This window comes from Mchenga conophoros, linkage group LG12, assembly GCF_057382185.1.
Source record: "Mchenga conophoros isolate Kocher_MC1m ecotype Shallow Benthic linkage group LG12, M_conophoros_male_GT1.1, whole genome shotgun sequence".
In the NCBI taxonomy this organism is placed as follows: Eukaryota; Metazoa; Chordata; class Actinopteri; order Cichliformes; family Cichlidae; genus Mchenga; species Mchenga conophoros.
Window position 1 is genome coordinate 26,122,902 of NC_140537.1, and position 25,240 is coordinate 26,148,141.

General features: G+C 39.3%; 1 protein-coding gene across 1 annotated transcript in view; it reads right to left on the minus strand.

Moving 5' to 3' along the window:
• Window positions 1-25,240, minus strand: part of fbxl17 (F-box and leucine-rich repeat protein 17) — a 224,027-nt gene that overhangs the window by 64,413 nt on the left and 134,374 nt on the right. The window contains exon 9 of the mRNA XM_085294786.1: window positions 9,254-9,330. Within this exon, the coding sequence (XP_085150912.1) occupies window positions 9,254-9,330 (77 nt within the window). The remainder of the gene's footprint in view (window positions 1-9,253; window positions 9,331-25,240) is intronic.

A 25,240-nucleotide genomic window follows, 5' to 3' on the forward strand; every position in this document is an offset into this window, starting at 1 on the left:
AAGAACAAATGTCAGCATCCTTCAGCAATCAGGTGGACTTGCCATAAGTCCAGTTTAATGAACTCCTCATAATCCTCGCTGTTTTTTCCCCAGTGTGCAGGTACTGTTGCAGAGATAACAAACCGTGTTATGAGTTTGATCCTTACCATATAGCCCTTTTCAGACATGGGATACGGTTTGTCTTATAAATATAGCATTCCAGGCAGGCACGTTAAAGTAATAAAACTATTTTATTCAGACAAACAAACAAAAGCACACAAACAAAGATCAAAATACTAATACTGTATTTTACAGTTTGAGATGTTGGTCAACTCATAAACAAGCTTTGTCAAGTCAGAGGCTCCACAACAGCAGGAAAAAACAAGCCTTCAACCTGTCGGGGAACTGTCTTGGGAACATGTGTGGTAGCAGACAAGTAAGGACCACGAGAGCCGTGGACGGAAGCAGATTGAGGAAGAGGTGAGGTGATTGTGACACAAGACAAGAATGAAGTCAGCCGACACTGAGCTACAATTGTCACTGGCTGACCCAAGGACTAGAGACATGTCAGTTGTTCTCTTATTGGACTGGTAAGGCACAGCATCGGTGGAAGCCGCTGTTCTCTGGTGTCTCTAGGGCACGATCCATTGAGCTGCTTTTAAATTCCTTGCATACTGTTCTTGGTAAAATTAACTAAAAAAGTTCAGCCATACCAGGGATTTCCTTGAGCTACATATAACTGTCTCCAGAATGACAATTTCTTTCAGCCTGTGCTTCAAGTCTATTGTGTAATCAAGCCATGAGGTCAAAAAATTTAAATCAAGTTCATCTCTCTGAGTTCCCTCAGATATGCACCCTGACTGGTGACGTCTGCCGGGCCCAGCCTGTTAAGGTTATACTGACCAGAAAACAGAAGGCACCTTAAGAATCCAAGAACAACGAGGTAACAACATTTCAAAGACTAGATAATTACCCAAAAACTAAACACAAACATGAGTCAAACATGCAGAGCTGATTTTTACATGTTAAATGTTAAAGAAACGCATTAGACAGTAACCATTGTTACCATCTACTCCAGTGATTTTCTAACACTTACTAATCACCGAGCAGTTTGTTTCTCTCAAGTATATAAACGTAAATGCAAATAATTGTATGTGCCTCAATTATAATTACACCACAGTCATTTCTCAGACAACTTAAAACATTTATTTAAAACGTTTATACTGTTTAATGAATTGCTTTCAGCATACTGATTTTTGGTGTTCTCTAAAGGGGACTTGAATAAACCTAACAAGCTAAAAAAAATGTTTGTGTAACACCAAGGCATTAAATAACAAAAGTCTCAGGTTAAAAAAATACAGATGTATACTAGCGATCGGGGATAGCAAGATTTCTACTCATGCTAAGCTGCACGCCCAGAAACCGTGAAATGTTTCATACTTGACACACACACACACACACACACGCACAGTGGCGATAAAAACAGACAAAGATTGTCTATTGACTCGCTCCCCTTACCAGCCCACATAAATCTGCTGTACTGCTCTGCGCATTTTAATCAGCTGCTCTTAGGGTTACGTTATTTACCTACTGAATGCCAGATAGAGGAGCAAACAAGCTATTACACTATCTAAGTTTACATTACATTATGTTTCACATCACTTAGGCATATATGGTGCTGAACAGCTAAAAAAAGAAACATGGAAAACTAATTCTCGGAGCGAAACAGATGTGACAAAGAAAGAAGGAAGAAAGAAATAAGTGATCTAAGGAATAGTCAGCATAACAGTGTTTGATATCTTTACTGTATCCTTCTGAGGTAAAGCCACATTTAAATACAACTGACGAAGATTTTTCTTTAATGCACTGATCCCAGTGTTGTTCTGCAGGTTATGACAAGTTAATCAAAACCACAAATTGTGCAGAAAAATAACATGTTAAACCTGGATTAAGCTTAAAAAGCACGAGAACTCTTGCGTAACAGTATACCCTTACAGCCTCATCATACGATACAGGGGAAGATAACAATCAGATGTATTTTCATCGTCAGTAAGATAGTTTCTGTGCTTTCATGCAAAGTAACCTCACCTTGTAAAAAGCAGTACAATACTCTAGGGAGTGAGTGGGTATCAAAATTTGCCCAAAGGCACTGAAAACCTGTTAAAAGTACGCAAACGCTCACACAAAAGCATGTAAACAAGCACAGAGTTGCAAAGATATACACACGCAGCAGTAACGAAGCACACACAGCAATACTTCACTCCTCCGCTCAAGGGGAGGAGCACGCAAGCCCCATCTATCACCGTTCAGCGCGTTTAGAGTAAAGCACCTCAGATGAAAGCGAGCGCTGAAAGATGAATGGAAATAGCAATAAGAGGGGAAAAGAGGAGGAAGGGGTTTGGTCTTGGAACAGGATTGAAGGCAACCCAAAAAAAAATAGAAAAGGGGAGAAAAATGTGGATGCATGTTGACTATGTGAGAGCTACGAAGGGGGTGATCAAATAAGAGAATAAGACGCTAAAAACTGAATGACAACAATAATCTCACAAGCTGACAGATGGGTAAATACAGATGGACATAACAATGGAATTCACAACTGAGTAGCTCAATCCCTCACAACACAATCACAAAAGTCTGGATGATGGGCTGTCACTGTCAAGATTTTTTATTAGGGACAGAAGACACTTCCACATGAAGTATTTCCAAAACATTTATAACGATATCCTTGATTTCTAAGCGGCCACTGCTTTAGAGAAGACGTCAGACGGCTACTCTACATGCACGATTTGCCTCAAATTGACCTGAGCTGAAAGTAAACCGATTTAAACGCTGAGTATTTAATCACGTTTCCGTAAAGCTTCACTTTAGCTTCCACTTTCTATCAGCAGTGCAAGAAAAAAAAGTTTGTTCTATAATCACTATTTTTCTGAGAAATATTTAGATTATTCAATATATGAATCACCAAACGCTGTACTGTGTACACAAAAATGAAGAGGATTTGACTTCCATCTCTGAAAGTCTGAAATCATTCCTCCCCCTTCCCAATGTTATACTAGCTCTGCTGGAAGTCCTCTAAAAGCAGACCAAAGCTTCTCCTTTTCTTTCCTCTCACTTGTACCGTCTCCCACAGGTGTCTCGCTCGATCTCGTATTCATACAGATGTACACAGGAGGCCACGACTGACAAAGTAAAGGATCATGGAGAGGTGCGCGGGTGAAGCAGGAGAATTACCATATGTAAGGAAAGGAGGTGCCAAGGTCTCTGTTTCTGTCTTTGGATAATGCAGGTGGGCTACAAGGGACAAGATAAGCACAGACAGATGTACATGCACTAACAGCGTAGACACCATTGAATGCATGCGAATGCAAAACACACACAGCGTAAGAACAAAAGGAGCACAAAGGCGATGAGCACAGGAGAGAGAGCAGACGAGGCGGTATCGCTGTCGATCCAGGTGTGTTGAAGATACAGTATGGGCCACTGCCAGTGTATGGGTCAGTCAGATGAGGAAGAAAGTGGTGGTGTAGAGATCTGATTAGCACTGGGAGAGTGGCTAAGGGGGTTTTCTCATCAGGATCAGCTTTCAAACCCATGACATAGTGGTACTTTTAATTCAGCAAGGGAAATGGATAAACCAAGACTTCGCCATTCGTGTGCCTATGGGAATAAAGAACTGAGATGGACTTTGGGTTTTTTTGTTTAAAAGGTGTTGTAATATATAATTAGGTCCATAAGTATTAAGACGATGACAACTCTCCATCTGTACACGAAAATCAAACACTCAAGATGTGACTGAAGCGCAGAATTCAAGATGTTTACAAAAGTATTACATTTACTGTTTAGGAATTACAGCAAATTTTAATATATAGTCCACATTTTCAGAGGCTCTAAAATAATTGGATAAACTAAGGGAATTTCAAGTGTAAGGATTCTTTTTCAATGACTGTCTTAATTTACAACAAATAGGCATCACCAAATGTTGGGTTTCCTCCCTGGAGATGCCAGGCCTTTACAGAAGCTGCCTTCAGTTTGTGGGTCTTTTTGGCTTCAGTTTTGTCTTCAGGAACTGAAAAGCATGCTCCACTGGGCTGAGATCAGGTGACTGACTTGGCCATTGAAGAATATCCCGTTTCTTTGCCATGAGAAACTCCTGGGTTGCTTTTGCAGTATGATGTGGGTCATTACCAATTTTCACTATAAAATGTTATCTGATCGGTTTTGCAAAATTTGGCTGGATCCAAGAACTGTACACTTCAGAATTCATTCAAGTCTTCATGTTCCAGAGCTTAACCAGGTGTTTGCACCTTGCTGTAAACATTCTCTATTTACATTTATGACGACATCTCTTTCTCCTCCAGAGTTTTCTTGATTTTGCCAGATGTTGGGTTTTAAAAAAAAAAAAAAAAAAAACCAAGGAAAGAATTCTGTGATCACTGACCGTCTTTCACACTCGTTGGTGTTGCAGAGCTGGCGAGTCCTTTCCTTCTTTTTACATTCCCGTTGTAACTACCTCTCCAATAATAATTTTGACCTCTCAGTCTAAATGGTCACTTGCTTCAAAGTCTCCTTGGACCTCGCATTGAGAGTTCCAGTGTAGAGATACCAAATGCAAATTCAAAAGCTGGAATTAAATCTAGGTCTTTAATCTTTTTATTTGGCCATTCAATACTGACAGGACACGACTAACCTATTAATGAAATTACAGGTTAGTTAATTGTCCACTTGTGTCTGCCCTTTGAAAATGCAGCATCATGTATAAATATGAATGGGATACTTTTGAAAACCAATTAAAGATTATTTAAAGCTGAAAGCCTCCACTTAAATCACATTGATTATTTAATCTAAAATACAAATCATTGTTGCGCGGAGACAAAATTACAGAAATTGTGTCCATTAGGGCTGTGCGATATCACCAAAATCTCATATCCCGATATTAAGACATCTATCGTCCCGATAACGATATAAATCACAAAAATGTGTGCGAATAGTTCAAAAATAAAGTGGCATGTGTTGTCTGTGAGCCACCTGCATTGCTCTATAGTGAATCACCACATTGTATCTTTCCAGTTGCTAGAAGAAAATGCTTTTTAATATAATCTCTTTTATTAATACTTCCTTTACATTATCTCTAGTGGCTTTAATTGACCCTTCTTTTCTACAAAATCTATAACATGGGAAATTGGCACTTTATAGATAAAGCCTTCTTAAACAGAGGGTCAAGACTCTGAATTGCTTAGAAGGAGCACAGCCTTGAGTCTTGGTTACACTAAATGTATCCCATTATGATTACTCGACTCCAAGAACAAGAGAATACAGCAAATGAGTACCAAGGATCAAGGTAACTAACATACGCAAATGAATTTAAAATAATTTATTTAACGTCAACTTCTTGATTCACCCGTACTATTAAAAGTAAATAAGTTTTACCCAAGATCAACACACATAAAAGCACAACAAGAATCTTGGGGGTTAGCGACAGGGTCTCTGGTTTTTCAGACACTGTCTAAAGCCTTTCACTTCCATTGATGAACATCAATGAGTCACACATTTTATCTTTTCTATTGGCAGCAAGAACTCTCAATAGCCTTTACATAGTGAACTGTAAATCCCAGAACTGTAAAAAGCCTTGCAAGCTTTATAAAACATTTCAACAAACAAACCATGCCTACATGTTTGAAATATGTTTTTCATTTGGTCTTTACTTGCTCCCAAGATTATTTTAACACTGGCAGCGTTGCAGCTGAAAGAATGAGGCTAATATTGAAATAACAATAAGAATAGGAATAAGAATATAAACACATTAATTTAATGAAAGATATCTTGTAAACTTTTTTCTTTGCCAGCTTTCCTTTTTTCCTTTGGCTGCAACAAATGTGTAGCTTTTAGCCTGGATCATATTGTTAAATTCTTCATATTGGTTTAGGATTATAGCTTTCTGTTCGCCGTTAATCCCTTTAAAAGTAACATGAGAACAGCAAAAATGTCTGAAAAGATTGAAAAGACCATGTGTATGAAGACTAAGTATCTCAAAGAGAAAACCACTTGTAATGCAAGACACAGGAAATCTGAAAAGAACGCTTTAGGATGTTTAATAAAATCTTTCAGTGCCCATTATTTATCATCAATCATAAGTTGTAGGTGTTAGTTGCTGAAAATCACAAACCATATGAAATATGTTAATCAGACAATCCAGGTGTTTAACAAACCTCTATACTGCTTTGATTGCAACCAAAATGTTATTTAGGCTAATTAGTACGATGTTCTTTGATGAATGCCACACAAGATTTGGAAGTTATTTTTTCTTTCCATGGCACTAACTGGGCTTTCAGTAAGATCATTACCCCAAAATGCTCTATCCTCACTTTTTCCATTTACTTCCTCTTCCTCACAAGATAATCTCTGAAACCATCTGCACTGGGAGTAAAATTACATATTGCCAGCTTTTCATTTCTGTCATCTAAACCTGTCTTTTTGTCTCCTTTTATATCTGTTTTCAAAGCTCCTATAAAATCACACAGGAAGCAAAAGCTGGGAGGAAAAAACAGAACACTCAAACGTAAGAGGCTTGTGGACATCTCAAATGCACTCACAGAAGCCATTAATAAAAATAATTAGCGCGGAGATGGGCGGAAAAAAACAGGGGCCAGCTTGGCAGATGTAAAATCTCATTTCTGTGATTTAATTTTTCAGAGGCTGAAGCAGGAAATCCACCAATCATTGTGTTAGAGTACAGAGCTCTAAGAACAGGCATCTCTATCCTGGAAAGAGATAAATGTACACACAAACATAAAAACACACAGACCCTATCAGTAGCCAAAGAGGGCCAGAGGGATCATTAGTGAAGGAAGAAGATCAGATATCGCTAATTCATCTTGGTCAAAAGGATTAGAGACACAAGCAGAGAGAAGGGGATATATACCGGGCGCCTGTGAACATTCCTGGTTTAATGTACTATTGTGATTTTGGAGTCATTAATCAGACACCAGTAGACACACGCCTACATAATGTTTCACTCACTCGCAAATGCAGTTCAGGTTCTAGTTCAGAAAGGTCAAGGTGACTGTTGTTAGTGTAATTCACAGAAATCGTTAGCAAATGGTAGCTCATGTTAGAGATTAACCATTCGAGTCTACAATCTACAACACAAATAATCACGATTATGTTATGGAAGGTTAACGCTTAGTGACGGCAACATTAAGTATTTTCTATATCATTTGTCCCTACTTTGCAGAGAACAGAGAAAACTGTAGTGGTGTGGTGTGGGGCAGTGTGCAGCCTTCCAAATGTAATAGAAGTAGTTCGGTCAGGAAAAAAGCCAAGAGTCGGAGTAATAAATTGTTGACTGTGGTGTTTCTCCAAGTGCAAAATCAAACAGGAAAAGCCTAAAATCCAATTTATAACAAAATTAAATGGCTTGCCAATGGATCCAAGCATCCTGGATCCATTAAGACAAGTGGATCGCACATTCCAAGATGTTGTCCTGTGCGTGTTCGGGCTACTCGTTCTTCTGCACACAATAAGCCTGAAATAATTTATTGTTGTTGACGTTCCAAATTTTATGGAAGAAAACCAATCAAACAAGGAGTCAGCCCAGGGTGCCACACTTGTCACTGTTTTACATGTTCTCCATTTATAATGAAACAAGTGTTTTGGGGCCACATGATCCAACAATAGTGCTGTTATGTATGAAAATCATCTCAAAGCCCGATGAGTTTCTCTCGACTGTGTTGATAAACTTCAAGCGCTATAGTTCCAGTTTGACACTCGGGTATATTAAAGTTTCATTTTATAGACATTTTAACAACAATTACCAGCTAAAAACAATTCACAGACGTTGCATTTACATCAAGAAAATCAAATGCCAAAGTTCGATAGACTATAGAAAAATCACCATGGTACTAACAAGCAACAGCTTAGTTTTTTGTGTAATTTCTAATAGCTAGTCAAACTACAGTGAGTTGCAAAACAAAAGAAAACTGAAGAAACAACACTTAAAAGTCAACAGGTGAAAAGCCTAACTATCAAAAAAAAAAAAAAAAGAACAGACGGCTTGTTATCTTAAGTTTAACACATTTAAGTATCAAAACTAAGAGAACCCCATGTGACAAACAAGCAGAACATCCATTAGTTTATTATCTCATTAGTCCCTTTATGAAATTCCGAACAGGAAATTTGAATAGATGAATTATTCAAACAATAACAAATTAACATAATATAAAAGCAAAAGAAAACAGACAAACCATTGCGGTTGGGAATTATTACAGCTTAAAGTCAAATTAAATTTTTTTTGACGATCAAACTCAGGCTATCATGCATCACACCAAATATTTATTTATTTTTGGGGGGGGGGGGGGGGGGGGCTGGCTTTTGTTACGATACAGATTGTGGGTATTTTGAGCTGCAAAGATAACAGGAAATAGCATAAGTGGTAAAAACCCTTCAGACTCGAGTAACAGTAGATTGGAGAAAGCAGGCACCCAAAGAAAATAGTCGGCTGCGCTGCTGGGAGTGTCATTTGTGCAATTTGAAGGGTGCACACATGCACAAACACAACTAAACAGTGCCACACGAAGAACCAGGATTGCACTCCTGATGCTTCAGTACCGACGAACTCCAACTGTGTATTGTACTGTAGCTGATGAAAAGACTCAAATATTCCGCAAAACATATGGCAGAATGGAATCAAGCAGAGAGGCAAGGTAGTGTAAACAAAATAAAAAGAGGAGATGATGCTACAGGGATATAAAAGAGATATATAACACCTGAGTGTATGCTGAGGATGAAAACACCATGTATGTCCCCCATCAGACAATACAAACAACTCTAATCCACCAACACAAGTAAATGTATAAAAATCCCGTGTAGCCTTTTCATACCTCATATAATGTGCTCTGAAAGACTATTTCTCCAGAAAGCACAATATTTAACCTCTCATATAAGAATTCACAAAAGTCAGCCATCAAGTAACCACCGCATGGTTTGACATTGAGTGGCCTGCCGAGTAATGCTTCTCGGTTTATTTAAAGAGTTTACTTAAAGGTAAATCTCTGGTAAAGCTCTAGTGTTGGTAAATGTGCAGAAGAGCTCCAGCTAACACTGCTTTCTTCTGCTTGAAACTTTTCAATAATATTTTCACTGTTTACAAGTCTCATAAGAGGAAAGCTGTAAAATCAAATGAGTCCTGAATCACAGTGGTGAATGTGGGCAATAATGGAAATGATGATAATGTTGGCGGTTGACTGCAACAAAGGGACAGTGATTGAAAGTATCCTACCGTGGTCTGTAATTTTACAAGACACGAGATAGAGCTCCTTCAAACTTCTCCCCTCCTTGGCAATGATTTCCACACACCTACAAAGAGACACAGAAAAACAATAAATGTTTAAAACATCACCAGAAGCATCTGCGTCGTGTATATTGTGTTTCAATATTCCTTGAGGGCAACACTGCAATGCAATCCTCGATTATGCACACGCACACAGGCACGTCGGATTATTCCACAGTAAAGGTTAAAAAGCACTGCTGCAGGGTCATCTTTTAACACACATATTAATAATTAAATACCTGATCTGATTAAAGAAGTATGCATCAACACAGCCAGAGTGTGTGTGTGTGAATATGTGCATGTGTGTGCCTCTCATACACACATTAGTTGTAGGCCTGCTCACTTCAAAGAGGCATATCTGCATTCAGTCCACTGTCTGATCCCGAAGGACCAACACAGTGTGTGTGAGTGTGTGTGTGTGATAGATAGACAGCATACACTAGAGAGTGCCACGGGGAAGATCAGAGTATCTGTATCAAATGATTCTCTTTAAATGTCTCTAATGAGAGTAGTGCGTGCAACAAGTAGATTTTGATCAACGCATTTGACCCATTAACCTTCAGGAGAAAATGTTTTGATCTTGACGCTGGTGTTCTTTCATGAAAATTTATGAGACAAAACAGACTAGAAGCACATACACATGCATACTGTACAGCTCTCGTGTGTGAAAACAGAGGTGGGAGAGAAATCGTGATGTTCAGCTGACTGTTGCAGGTGAGTTTCAAATCTCAAATACAGAAGTACTAGTATTCTGTAAGAAACTGCTTTACACAAATCTGAACTGGCGACTGGAGGTTACTCCAAAATGCACTCCATGAAAGTCCAGGAGCATGAGTGAGAATCTGAGATTTCTTTCCTTTTGTGCTGTTCATGGCACCTCTTTAATATCTAGCAAAAAGGACTTAAAATACAATAACGGCTTGCATAAGATAGATTTCTTTTGTTTTTTTCTCCACGAAGAATTTAAGGTTGCCCGGTTCATGGATTTCATTTGATGTGTGATATATATAACACCAAACTAATCAAGGAGTAAACAGGTGCTAGAGAGAGAAGTTAAAATGTGTGTTATATTTTTGAAATTCTTATTTCTGAGTGGAGCCAAAGCTGTTAAAATGTGTACTGACCCATCTGCTTTAGTTCACTGGACTCCATCTTTATATTTTGCCTTTTCTATTAAATTTTTGTTGCAGCGGTCCTGTGAGTCTCTCCATGTTATCAGGTTGTCTTTCACCCACTTTTTCACTGTCACTTCGCATCTCTGCCTGTTTATTTTCCTCTTTTCCTCTCTGCTTCTTACTTCATCCCACCTTTCTTGCTTTGTATAGCTACTCTTCTGTATCTCTGTCTGCGGCCTACTGTGTGATGGGGATAAAAGAAAACACAGACAAGACCTGTTGAAATTGGCAATTCCTGACTCAAGATTGTGCTGTGGCCAGCCTTAGATTAGAATCAGTTACCGCAGGGTCACAATATCATGCTGTTTGTTCGGGGGCTACAGTATTAGACCTGCTAATAAATTAATGTACTGGGAAGAGCTGGTGAGGAAACGGATAAAAAAGAAAGCAGCAATTGAGGGACTGCGACAAAGGCCGAGGCGAAGTGCATCCTCTGGGAGCTTGTTACACTGTGCCCAGGTCCCCAGGGTTAGAGCAAAAGCAATTAGATCAGACATCAATGAACGCGGGAGGGAGCAGGGAGAGTAACTACAGCAGGAGACATAAGTAGAAATTTCTGTACAGTAGTCGAAGGGCTACATCATGGGAGACTGACAGATCTAAGCAAGTGGGGGAGAAAGAGAAGAAAGACTAAGAGGCCATTAACAAGGCCTGAGTGAGGTGAAATGACAGGAGGTGGGATCGAAAAGAAAACCAAGCAAAACGAAGCAGAGGTGCACGAAGTGATAACCAAGACATGGTTCATGCAACCTGGATGGGCTTCAAGATGCATAAACACCACACAAACACCACGAAGGTCAGCTAGCATTAGCAATCTGATCCTTTTGAACAGCGTACAGACCCCCATAGCTAAAACCCCTCAATGGATATAGTGTTCATGTTTTGACAGAGCACAGGAGCCAATCAGCATGAGTCAGTTGCCGTGATGCAAGCACACAAGTGAGGTTCATAACAGTTTTAAGGGAGTGGCAGGCCTATACATTATTATAGTAAAGATGCAGGTGGGTTTTTAAAAAAAAAAAACAGATTGCTTTCTTTTAAAGGCCCCAGGGGGTCAAGCCTAAGTTCTCTGATCTGCAGAGTGTGACAGGACACTGCTGGTGGCTTCAAAGCCTTTCTCCAGCATTGCCCATCTTACTTTTAGTTGTTTATGCAGAAACATGAAAGTGAAAAGCTGAGGTGTTGGCACAGAAAAGACCACTTTGTTGGTACGGAGGACTGAAAATGGATTACTCATATCAAGTGTTACGGGAGTGAAGCTCTCAGAACTGGGACGACATGATAAATATTTGTATTTAGCTGTGTTCTTATTTGCTTCAAGATAGAGTAAAAGTTTTTAGGGAAAGCTGGTCTTATCTGAATTTCCTTGAGAGTTTGTAAGTGCACTTGTTCTTGTTTTTGGCTTACTATATAACCCTAGACTTAATGAGCATGGCATTTGAGAGAGTGATCGTGTCAGCACTCTAAACGAATTCATAGTGATGAAATGCATGCAAATTAGAAGGAAATTCACAAGGAAATCTTTTTACACATTGTTTAGCAGCAAAGTCACCAAGGTTGGCTTTTGTCAGATTTGACAGGTGATTCTCAGACCATTGGTTTTATTCTTTTTCATTTATATAAGAGCTTAATCTAGGGAGAAAAAAAACACTGCCTGATAATGCTGGAAGGAAGGATGCTATATGATAAGGCCTTCTTGCATAATCATTTTGGTAAAACATATGAATGCAAACATGAAGCGGAGGAAGACAAGATCATTGCAATGTTGTTGAGAAACTACTGGTAAATGGGGACGAAGGTGGGGTGAAGAAGAGGAAAAGGAAAATGATAATGATTAAAGACGTTTTAGAAAGAAAAACATTAGAAAGACAGAAAGGTGGTGGATATGATGAGGAAAGCAGACAATAGATGTAGAGGTTAGTTGTTGACAGAATGACACAGCTGATGTCAGATGAAGGATTAAGAAAAGCAGTTTGAAACAGAGGTGGACTGATGAAGTGACAGAAAAATCTGGTGATGCGGTGATGATAAAACAGTGTAAGAGGCAAGAAGAGAAATATCACTGAAGAAGAAAATCAAGGAGTAGAAATGATAAGCTAGAAGATAACGAAACTGTGTCAGAATAATGGAGAGGAAAGAATCAGGAAACTGAAAAACAAAAAAAATGTTTTACTTTGTACTAAATTACTGAGGCAATGATAAGTGAAGAAGAAGCAGACAGACAATGATTCACCACTTATTCAACAAGAGCTGCAGAGGGCTTAAGCCTAACCCATCTGATGCTGCGTGAGAGGCAGGTTAGATTCTGGACACGATGCTAGTCCATCACAAACAGCTCATGCCCTCATGCACACCTACGGCCAATCAAATGAAAGCATGTGTTTGGATTCTAGGAGGAAATGCAGGCCGGACTCAAGAGAACTTGCAAACTCCATACAGAAAGACTTGAGTAAATTGTAAATGGAATGGTACTTTTATAGTACTTTTATAGTACTTTTCTACTCTATTTGAGCACTGTTAAGGTTCAAAATATTGGGGATGGAGACAAGAGAAAAAACCACAATAACAACACTGGTCCGGCCGGGTTGAGTCAAACGATGATTTAATGATCACACACGTGGGAGATGGACACTGATGCAGACAGCCTCAAAATCTCAAAATGGTGGAGCATTGCTCAAACTTTTATAACCTCTGGTGCCTCCACCTTATCATAAAAAGCCTAAACATTCACATGCTCTCTCTCACACAGCGCCTAAGCTACGACCTTGGCTCCCTGTTTATCTGCTCCTGCTGAAATGGGGCAGAAAACTCCAGCACACTCTGTTCTCTTCTACTCAGACAAATTAGACAATAACCTTCTGCGAACAGTATTTCTTATAACTCAGCAATATAATGCATCATAAAACAATATCATTCATTCACAACAAGTCAGCAATTTAATGTAATGCAAATCAGTTTAACTAATGCAATAGTTATCAGCTTCTTCTAATTCAGGAGAATAATGCAAACTAAAACTACATAATAATTCACAATCTTTAATTAGGGGTATAACATGGCATAAAATAATATCATAATTTTACAGCACTTAAATGCTTTTTTGCTACGAGTCTCATTCACACATTCGATGATGCGCTTTTTTTTCTTCGCCTAAGCATTTTTATACACTTACAGTCACACTCCAAGGGCCATAGTGCTAACCGCTGTACTTGTGTACCATGAACTGATGAAAATTTTAAAAATGAAATAAATAAATAAATAAATAAATAAAAGAAAGGAAAGCACCAGAAGAAAAGGAGGATGAGGAGGATGACGTTCAAGCATCTTGTATATCGTACAGTTATGCAGCTAGCTAATACACAGCTCCAGGCTATCTGTTCCAATAAAATGAAAATAAAATGGTTTCTATGATAACTAGGTACCACATGTGTACACGAGTACACATGTGTACACGAGTAGTGTACACATGGGGTCTCATCAGGGGTCATCTTGTAGTTTACGGTCTCTGTAATGCCAGCACAAACAGCTAGAGGTAAACAATTAAAGTGTCCCTCCTTTCTTAATCTTGTTTTTACAGTTAAACCTCAACAGGATCTAACTGTGGTTCAGTGCTTGGAGAACCGGGGAATTGTTAAAGTTTATCATTTGTAAAAGCAAAGTCAGATGCAAAATTTCTATCTAAACTGAATTACTAAATCCATACCACTGGACCTGAAGGAGCAGTGGTATGGATTACTCCAACTCTAAAACATTTTAGATATAACTGTGTTTCCAAGACAGCTAATGCCGCCTGCCAAAGAATGCAGCCTTTCTTCAACTCTAAAATCATAAAAAAATTTAAAAGTTGTTTTTAATGAATACAACACATCTGCTACCTGAAAGAAAGAAAGATGTTATTATCCCATTACTGAGCCAATATGTAGAACTCTCAACGGTAAATAAACAATTTAATTATTTCTCTGAAAACTTAAAGCTCTAGATGGAGCTATATTTGTTTTATACCATCAGGTAAAATATATATTTTGCTCATACTTATTCACGCTTCCTTTGGTATTTTTCCAGAGAGAAAAAAAGAGTTTAACTTACTTATCTTCTGATTAACAAAATTTTCTTTCTAGGATCCTCAGATGTAAATAAGACCCAAAAGTTTGACAGACTATGGAGTACAGATTATGAGGAAAATACTATATATATATATATATATATATATATATATGTATGTATGTATCTGCAATTTTTATCTTGGAATTAAATTTGCTCAACCATATTTCCCCAACTTGCTCACTACCACTGCAAAGCTGCATTCAGTACGTAGCTCACTGAAAAAAATTAAGACAAAATTAGATTTTAAAGGCTACTGTGTGATGGGTGAGCAGTATTGACTTCTAAAAAAAAAGAAGTTAATAAAAAGATTCTAATCCATCCCATTAAAGGTGTTATTTACAGGGACTAAATGTAATTATTATGATGTGTTATGAAGTGTTTTGTTTTTGTTGTTTTTTTAATCCCAGAGAAGCACTTTCATAACTAAAGCAAAATAATAGAACTGAATTTTAAGAGGTAATAAATCTTATCAATAGTGTACTAAATTTTAGGAAAATGGACTTTGAAGTCAAAGCCAAATCACTGAGGTAGGTTTTTCTTTAGTTTAATTCAAATGGTTTATTAAGACATCAAAGCTGAAAAAATAGTAAAGTACATAACCTGGTATATGGTCATACTGCAGCCCTGACTATTGTTAAAAACAGAAAACTCCAAAGGATGAGCACCTAGAAAATCGCCAGCCAACCAGCACTGTGCCTAAGGACAGCCCTTAATACTGGCTCACTGTTTGATCAAACTTAATCTCTCCTATGAGCATGTTGCCATGGTCATACTCAAATTAGATAACCACAATGCTTATTTAAGATTTATGTCTCTATGCCACACGCTAATTTTTGTTATTTTGTATTTCTGTTGTTAGCTTAGTTTCCATCAAGTTACTGAAAATTAATCCAAACTGAAAATTATAGAGTTTCTTTAGTTACACAACTGTTATTAGTGTCACATCCTTCACTAGGAATTTAAAGCATGTTTTTGTAAGTATGCAGCATTTTTAATTCAACACTCCACTGGTTTCTATTTGTTTAAAATAGGGTAATTTGTCTGTGAAGAATTCTGTGGGCGACTTTCTAACACACCCAGTCTAACCACCTTATTAGGCAATATCCATACACACAGGGCCTACAGCAAGAAGATGCAAAAAAAAAAAAAAAGTGGGGATAAAGCAAGTGATGGACAACTTTGTGTGTGTGTGTGTGTGTGTGTGTGTGTGTGTGTGTGTGTGTGTGTGTGTGTGTGTGTGTGTGTGTGTGTGTCATTACACAGTGAGTTGTTTGCGCTTGTGCAGTTCATGCATATGTCTCTCAGAGGTGAAGCTAATCTTCTTTCATGCAGCACAGCCAGAGGTATCCGAGCAGACAGGCAGCAAGAGGAAGAATAGTAACAATACTTGAGAGAAACAGAGGTCCATATTTATCACAAAGACTGCAGACAGTCTTGCAGCCAAGCAACATGTGTAGTGTTTCTCTTTAGCTAGCCGATCACAATGGAGCAGGAACAAAGACACGGCTGGGAGAATGGCTATAGGTAGGTACACTAGCACAGTGTCGACCAATACAAGCCCTCGTCTCATCCCGTTCCTCACACAACCCACAATTACACGGCTGTCTATACTCACAAAAGAAGCAGGGAAATAGAAATGGCAGATTTTCCAAAGAAGAGTGTGAAAAAGGAAAAAAAAAAAAGGAGAAAAAACTAAGCATCAAATGTATAAAGAAAAGCAGCTGAAGGTCTAGGGAGAGGTTGAAAACATAAAAAGTAGGAGGAGGAGGAGGAGGTAGCACTGGTGACAGACAAGACTTCAGACTTCCACGGCTGTCTTTAGACTTAATGAAATTGAAGGGCGGAGCAGCAAAGAGGAGGAGAGCGAGGCAAGACATGGTATATACTTGTGTGGAGAACGCTCTTGCAAAATTATTCTTGCTGTAAATTTTCTTTATATCACCAATAAATCCATAAGCACGAGCAAGGAAGCAGGGTTCTGCTTCCACAGGCGATGTGCAGCATTGAGTTTCTGGAATCCTCTATGCACAAAAAAAAAGAAAAAGAATTTTATAATGTTTTTTTCATTGGGTTAGTATCAATTGGTTCAAAGATATCCAATAACTTAAAAGAGCTCCTTAGTAAGCAAATACCTCATATTGAGGAATTGCAACAACAATTTTAAAATGAAGCAATTCAAATTTTATTGAAAATGTTCACTGCTTTTGAAGAGCTGATTTAATATGTGCAGACTGTTCTGTTGCTTAGGCTTTAGTCACACTACAGGTTTAGCTGTCTGTGAGTCATTGCAAGTAGTTTGTTTGCAAGATGATTCTGCACAGCTTTGTTGCAGGCAACCTGTCTCAGTCCAACTCAGACGAGCTGTAATCACTCCCAAAGTGATTGGCAAAGATTTGCAATTAAGGTGTGCAATCTAATTTATTAAAGCAAACATACTGCCAACAATCTGCCAACAATTTGTAATCAGTCTAAGTAAGCTGAGTTCCAACTTAACTGCATTACTAAGTTACTAAGGTTTGCAGCATGAAATTAAGTGTAAACTATGGTAAATTTAACATCGACATTTAACATCCTGCGCTGTAATAATATTGGTATTATTGCAGCCCTGGTATTACTGAAGATGAATACATCTTTTTTTCCTGTTTTACAGTGAGCAGATCAGTACACACTGAAAACATATCTCCCCGTCTTTTCTCAGCAGTGCGCACACAGAGAGCAACATTCATGTGTCTTTCTTTTACTTTCCACAATAGACACTAATACATATATCTGTCAAAATGCATCGAACAGGACTGTGTTAAGGTGTTAGTTAAATATGCAAAATATTCCAAACTGTATGCTTTCTTCTTCAGACACTTGCAATCAAGTGCAAAAGAAAACACAATTGCAACTCTATATAAGCCTCAGCATCTTCGCAATTTAAAAAGGCAGCTGCCATGTCGTCCTTTTGTCTCATCATCATTCTCATCATATGGTAACATCCCTTAGGTTTTCTGCTAGAATTAGTCGATTCTCTCGTGATCTACAATGCAAAAACACACACCTGGCTGCTTAATGTTTTTGCACCACAAGCTAAAAAAAAAAAAAGCTTTCTGTCTCACACAGCCAGGCCCATCTTTATTTATTTTTGACAGCTTTTGCAGTCTCCAATGAAAGCCTGTTCTGACCTCTGTGGAAACCTAAGGGAATAAAATATATATTATATAACATTATATTATATAACATTACATCTATCTAAGAGCCATGCAAACCATTTGCCATGACCACAAAGTGTTGCATTTCTTAAAACAATACAAAACACAAACAGCACCACTTTATCTGAGAGCTGCCCATACAATTTATTCATGTGTTTTATTTTAAATGACCAGCAGGACATTTATCGTTACAAACACTGACACCTGCTTTGACAAGAAGTGGAGAGAAAGCCAGTGCTTACTTTATGCAACTTACTTATAACCCCAGCAGGCTCTGTTTCTGATACATCTGAACCTTCTAAAAGCACATCCACATCAGCTAACCTGAATCATCTGTTAGCACAATTCCTCAAAGTCTCTGGATACTCCTTTTCCTTTGTTTTTCTTTTCTCCCCTTTAATGGATCAACACTGATCTCAAACTTGATACGCGGATACAATTGTGTCTATTTGTGTGCATTCGGTGTACGTGTGTGTAAGTTCAAGCCGCCTGAATCAGAGTCTGCTTCAACAATTAGGGCCTGGATGACTTCCCAGGCTAGCCTGCCATACCCACTGCTGTGATGAGAATCACATTCCTATTGTGTTCCACTACAGTTAATCATGTTTTCAAACGACTCAACAAAACGGTAGAGCATTCCAGCAGGTTGTCATCGGCCTGCTCAAGAATGTGCCGATGGGATCATAACTGGAGCCATAAATGCCCATGAATCTCGTCTTTCCTCCACAATCTGTGCTTTTTTTGGTTTGTCTGGGAAAGCAAAGCAAGGACTAAAACACCCTTTTTAAGCCAACCAACAGAAAGGAGAAACATAAAGACCTCTGTGCCCCTGTCTTCTCTTATCCGCTGTGAAGCCTGCTATTTAAATAAACATTTTCTCCAGCTGTAATCACAGGCTAAAAAAATAAGTTTCCAAAGTAAGTGGTAGAAGTTACAGTAAAGAGACACAGTCCTGCTCTGAGTAAATAACAATTTGGCAGTTTGGGTAATAAAACTGAATTCAAAACTGCATCAGACTTTCATTGACATTTGATATAAATTCAACCGTAAACTCCTGGACGACAATCCCCAAGAACAAGTGTCACTTACAAACCGGTCCGTATTTCCATCAGAAACTAGAGTGAAAAAGCCAACTAAGCACTTTGTGAGGTTAAGTGGCAGTTATTCACTTGAAGTTCATCCAAATGGACAGCCTGTTGCCTTGCCAACACTGACGGGCCTCCGTGATGCACATGCACAAACAGTATTTGAAAGCCGCTTTTCGGTTGCCAGCAGAAACCAAACTGGGCTGACATCACTCACGCATCTTTCCACACTTCCTCTGCTACTCCTTCCTCCTCTCTCTTGCACCTAAGTAGTTTCCCTGAGGACATGCAAGTGAGATACTCACCTGTAAATGAATAACCGGGTTCTGTAAAGCAATGCCATGCCCCTATCTGCCTCCACAGTCAACCCACTGCAGCCATAACACAATAAATAACCCAGGAGAAGATGAGCACTGCCCCGTGGCAGATGGTGATAACACTTACAGCCTCAGGTCTGAGCTGACACAGTGGCGTGCTGCCTGTGTGTCTGAGTGAGAGAAGGTTGGTGAATCTCTGCCCATGTGAGACGATCAGTTAAGACAGAGATGGTTGCCCATGATAGATGTCACTGTGTGGAATAAAAGTAGTGGATGCATCTGCTTTCCTACACACTATTTATTTATTTATTTATTCGGTCAGCTTGAAGAAGAGAAAATTGGTTAAAACCTTTCAGTATTAAACTCTGCTAAAATGAATAATAGCCTTTTTATCATTAAAGGACTTTTGCTAATTAATTACTAATTAATGAAATTGTAATCAATTTAATTATAAAACGCACTGATAGTGCATTTTATAGTAGGGTTAGTAATAGTAGTTGTGGTAACCACTTTTGAGCCCACGGAAATTGCATAGATTGATCGGTAACAGGTACCAATCGTGGTCCAATCCAGACTGACTGCAATTACACTCACACACATTGGAAAACGTTTGCAAATGATTACCTTCTAATTTATAATAGAAGACAGATTGATAACGCAATCCGAGATCGTGTGCATTGTTCAGTGCAACTCACCTATAATGAAATGGTTCGGCTAAAGGGGACTTGACTCTGCTGGTTGCATTCTGGTAATAATTCCATATAAAAGCAACAGAATATTGTTTCAGGCCTCCGAGTACCACTATTTATGGAGGAATTTCTGAATTTACGTTTTCATTTTTGCCAGTTAATTAACCACAGTTAATTGCGCTATTATAACAAAGAGACTGCATGTAAGTGCCAACCTGATCGATTCAATCGCAAACTAATAGCAGACTGACTCCGTCTTAATGCACCAAGGTTGTTTTGAAGATGCCAACCAGCGGTCGCAGATCTGATACCGCTTTCAAAGGCAACAAGGTTGTTAGTTCATTGCACGTGGTCACAATAACTTTGGTCGTGTAATGGTTTCTCTTATGTGTTGTGTTGCTAAACATGTTATCTATCGGTCTCTACTGTAGAAACACTGGTAGAGTTGACCATTTGTGGGAAGTTAACCTGAGTGTATTCTTATTTATTTTTTATGAGACATCTTGTTTGTTTTTATGGATCTCTGAAAGAAAAAGTTTGATTGACTCAAATATTAATAGAAATTACTGAGTCAGAACATTTTTTTTCTGTTTCTGACATTAAAGCAGGTCCCTATTTCTTTGAAATGCTGTCCAAAAGCACACAATAACATTTCACTATGATTAAATGCGATTTCTCCTGCAGAGATAATACAACCAATAAGCACTAGCTAATAACAGAATCTTGTTTCAGGCTCTGAAGAAAATAGCCAGTCTGACTTTGATAAATTGAGGTGAGCGTGCCCCTTAGGGCTGCATATCATAACTCTTCTGCTCCATGTCCACATGCAGAGAGAGGTGAACTATTACGATGTTTACCAATATGCCTGACACAGTGGCACACGGTATACACCCTCCGCCAACTCAGCCAAAGCTAATTGCTCTGCACTTTGATTACTGCCATCTATTTTAATGAGAGCTTATCAACCCATTCTTTCCTGCCCGTTTTCTCTGTCAAACACACATGCAAACATGACAAACACATGCATGAGTGTGTGCGCACCACTTAGGCATATGTCCGCACACAGACAAGAGAACAATACTGTGTGCCACGTTTGTGATGGTGGCAGGAAATTGGAGGGTGTTCATTAGGCTAATGGATATGAAGAGGAAAGGAGAAGGGGAATGTGTGTCTGGGGGGGTGGTGTGGGGGTGAAGAGCAAGAAGGCCACTGAATTTAACAACAACAAATTCTGTACAATGGTCCAACAAGTCGTACTGCAGTATGTAATTTTCTTGCTACTATGATAGAGAGACGAATACTTCAATTACACGAAATGGCTTTAATTACGGTGAATTTGCCTCATAAGCCGACTCCTGTTGAGAACAAATGAACTGTTACATTTTTGGTGCTAGTGCTCACTGCTCCTGCAGCTTGGCTGGATGGACTCAGCTTCATTACGATCACTGGTTTACCCGCACACACACCAAGATGACAAAGCCTAATCAATGGACTCACACTGCTCTAAAGACTCTGGAAGAGGAGAAACAGTAGATTCCGAACTGGACAGGGTTGCTGATCGATGGTGAAAATGGCTTCTGCGATCCTTTGAACACATTCAGCACACTTCTGTCACCTAGGATGTTCAGTAGGTTTTCCTTGAAACTTACAAAACATTCTATTTTCCCACTGACAGTGAACAATGTGAGCAGAATATGCTATGACAGGCTGCGCATCACAGAGCGCACACAAGAATACTGTACTTAAACGAGAGGGAGACGAGAAAAGAGAGAACACCAAAAAGGGAGGAGAGTGCATTAGAGGGCTCGAGCATGACAACCGCATTACAACCACAAATATGCCAGATCACATCAATACACTGTGCCTCATCATTTTACGAGACGCTGCTTGTCCATGAAACTACTTCAACATGTCTAGTAAAACAATCATCAATACCACACACACACACACACACACAACTGCTGCTGCTGAATACTGCTGTTGTGCCAGGAAAACAAAGCCCCAAATAATTCTAAGATGAAGTTACAAAACAGGAATAGGAGATTATGCAAAACAATAATCTGTATCTCTTCAATTTTTAAAAATTGAACCTGAAGTTGTGCCTCATCCTGGCAACATTCATGCCTGACTTTTGGTCTCTGACTTGATTTGTGGAGAGTTCACATTGACCTGATCATCACCCCCATGACCCAGGGCACCATCTTTGCACTGAGATGAGCAAAACTAAGAGAAAGCTGAAAAGCAGCAGTACTGTCTTACAAACTATACTCGCTCTAAGCTACAAGTTTCCAGACAGATTTGCTGACAGTTGCTACTGCCCGAGCTAAAGCAGGCGGAGGATTCCTCTCGCTTTCTTTTTACACCCTAACACCTACACCTACAGGATAATATCACTGAATTGTCCTCTTTGATTTACAGCGCAAATTGCTTTCACATTCCCTTGGTGTTATAATATTAAAGTATCACCTCTTACCAATAAAACGCACGCGTCACACTACAAATAAAACCCCCACGTAAAAAAATAAATAACCTGTAGTATAGGGAGAGGGCTCTACCACATACTGTAAAAACTAGCTGCTAATCCAATTGTTCCCTCTGTGGGGACAGGAGAGAGAAACATCCTAATGAGAAACCGGTGGCTAAATATCCATGATGGTAATAACAGTGGGAGCGTCTCTCAGAGCAGCCGTTTGACTCTGGTGACACACGGCCATTAAGTATTCATGAAAACAGATGTTGCTTTGCTCGCCAGCCCATTGGCCCAAACACCCCCTGAAAAATGCCAGAATCCTAAATGAATTTCCCAACAGAACGCTCCGTTTGATCCCCCGCCAAGAGAAAGTGAAGAGTTTTACGTGCTATAGGAGAAGGGAAGAAACAGACAACTATGGGGGAAGGAGGACAAGAATGGGGTTTATCCCCCTTCAAGTTGCTGTCCTATCAGCCTCATGCAACAGCTCTTGATCATCACCATCTCTTTCTCTTCATGGCTCATGCCACGTTTAGCACAATCTATTAGCTTGATAGCAAAGTCAATTTACTGAAATGGTCTTGATCAGGTAACACTTTCACTGGATTACTGCTAGCTAAGTATAGGGTTTAAGCTATGGCTTTCCATCCACAACGTATTTGTATGATAAGTGCACTAGGGCAGATTGTTTACAGGTGGGTGACAAATTACAGTCAAGAACCTGAACCCATGAGCCCTCAACTGAGGCGATCCAATGGCTCTGCTATGTAGGGTTCATTGCGCGGGCATGATTTGGCTACTAAGCAAAGTGGGACTGCAAATCAGTAGAAAGTAGTTCCAACTCATCTTTATCCTATAAAAATAACTTTCTATTCTGATGGGAGCTCCATCTACCATGATGCCAACGTCCACACCCACAGTGTGTGAATGATTTGATGAGTATAATAATCATCTGAATAACATGTTTGGCATTCCAAATCAGCATATCTCAACCCAATTACAGCCATATGGGAGAATTTGGACCGGTATTTTGACAGGGCTCCCAGCATCAACAATTATTTCAGCTATTATTATTTCCTTCACACTATATTACCTAAATCAGTATATAAATCCTTACTCTGTCCTCGTACTTAAGAATACCAAACACAGGGGTTAATCACTCTTGTTTATGCCTTCTGGGTTGTTTTTGTATCCATCTTTGTCTTTCTAATCATGTCAGTAAAGTTTACAGTCACATGGAAAAATGATGGATGACACATCTTGTAGCCCAAGAGGATTGGGAGCCAGATGTACAGCCTTTAATCTTTTTTCTTTGCATAACTAGTGATATTACAGCGTTCTCTTTACAAAGATCTTCTTTTTAGTGTGCCGGAGAATTGACCAGAGCTGGTGGTTTAGGGAGACAGAGGGAGGAAGACAAAGTAGAATAAGAAGAACAGGCTGTAATAGACAGTGTTGTTGATGGATGTGATTATAGCCTCTTCATGCTGCCCATTCATTCTCTATAGATTCCAGATGATAGCAGTGCTTGGCCCGCTCTTTCTTCCTCTCCATCTCACCCTCTGAGTGTTTTGTCTTGGGTCTCTTGCTTTCCAGCCCTTCATCTGAACATCCCATCCTTTTCTCCTGTCTTTCAACTTTTCTGTTACTGTTTAGCCCTCTTTTCTCTCTGCCCCATTCTTCTCCCCCTCTCTCTTTTTGCTCTCCTATCCCCGTGTACTTTCTTTGATGTTTCTCCTCCTCATAAAATCATTTTCTTCTCACAATCCCTTCCCCTTCTACCCTCTTGTTTTCCTTCACAGGGAGCAAGGAAACCCCATCACATATCTAAAACCTTCCTTTCTCCTCACCATAAAGCATTCTTCTATCCTTGCCATTTTTCCCCTCTTTACTACTGTCACTCATCCTTTCATGGGCATCACCCCAGTGTACTTCTCTAGAGTTTACAACAGGGTTCATATTTCCAAAGAAAAGACACCCCCTGATGAGTGGTGCGTGTTTGCCTCAAAACACATTAGCAGTGTTGAGTAAAACGCTATGACAAATGACAGGAGACTAGCAGTGGGGATCCTGTTGGTCATTCAGCCAGCCAGCAGAAGCACTGGAGTGAACTCCGGCACTACACTAAGACTCAAAGTGAAACCAATCCTCCAACCCCATACAATATCTGCCTTAATCTTACTCAAGCTCCGCTCATTACACACTCAGCATGGGTTGGAGACAGGCAACGCAGGGAGCTATGCAGCTGGGGTTTGGTACACCAACTGTGTGCGAGTTTGTGAGCATGCAGACGCGATGATGTGGTATCACAATCACTGCAAGACGAAGCCATTGTACTCAGATCAACAAGATTTACAATCCGTATCCTCCCCTCCTATGAGAGACACAACCACGGAGAATGCTAATTTCCACCTCCATAAACAAGCATCATAAGCATTACAATGACATGTGAGCATGTTTGCATGTCTGTGTAAGAATCAGCAGACATGCTGATACATAAAGTCTGCACACAGGACATGGCTGCATAGATTATGAAGTGATTTTATATTTGAGCATATGTGTGTGAATGGAAGTGTGTACGTGCAAGAGCAAGTGTCTGTGGACTCGTTTAACCTAGCAATAAAATAAACCCTGACCGTGATTCATTCACCACCTCCACCATGAGATGTGATGTCATCCAGAGTAAATTCAGACAATCCTAATTGTGCAGGGTGATAATGCACCCACATAAAGGCTAACATATTTCAACCCACAATAATATCCTCCGTAATCCAAAATCTTTTCAGCACCTACGAGTATCCAGCTAACATTCAAGGACGGGTGGAGCAAAGGCTCTGACAAAAGCCAGAGGGGTTGATAAAAAAGAAAGAAAATCCGAATTTTGTGCACAGAGACGCACACTACA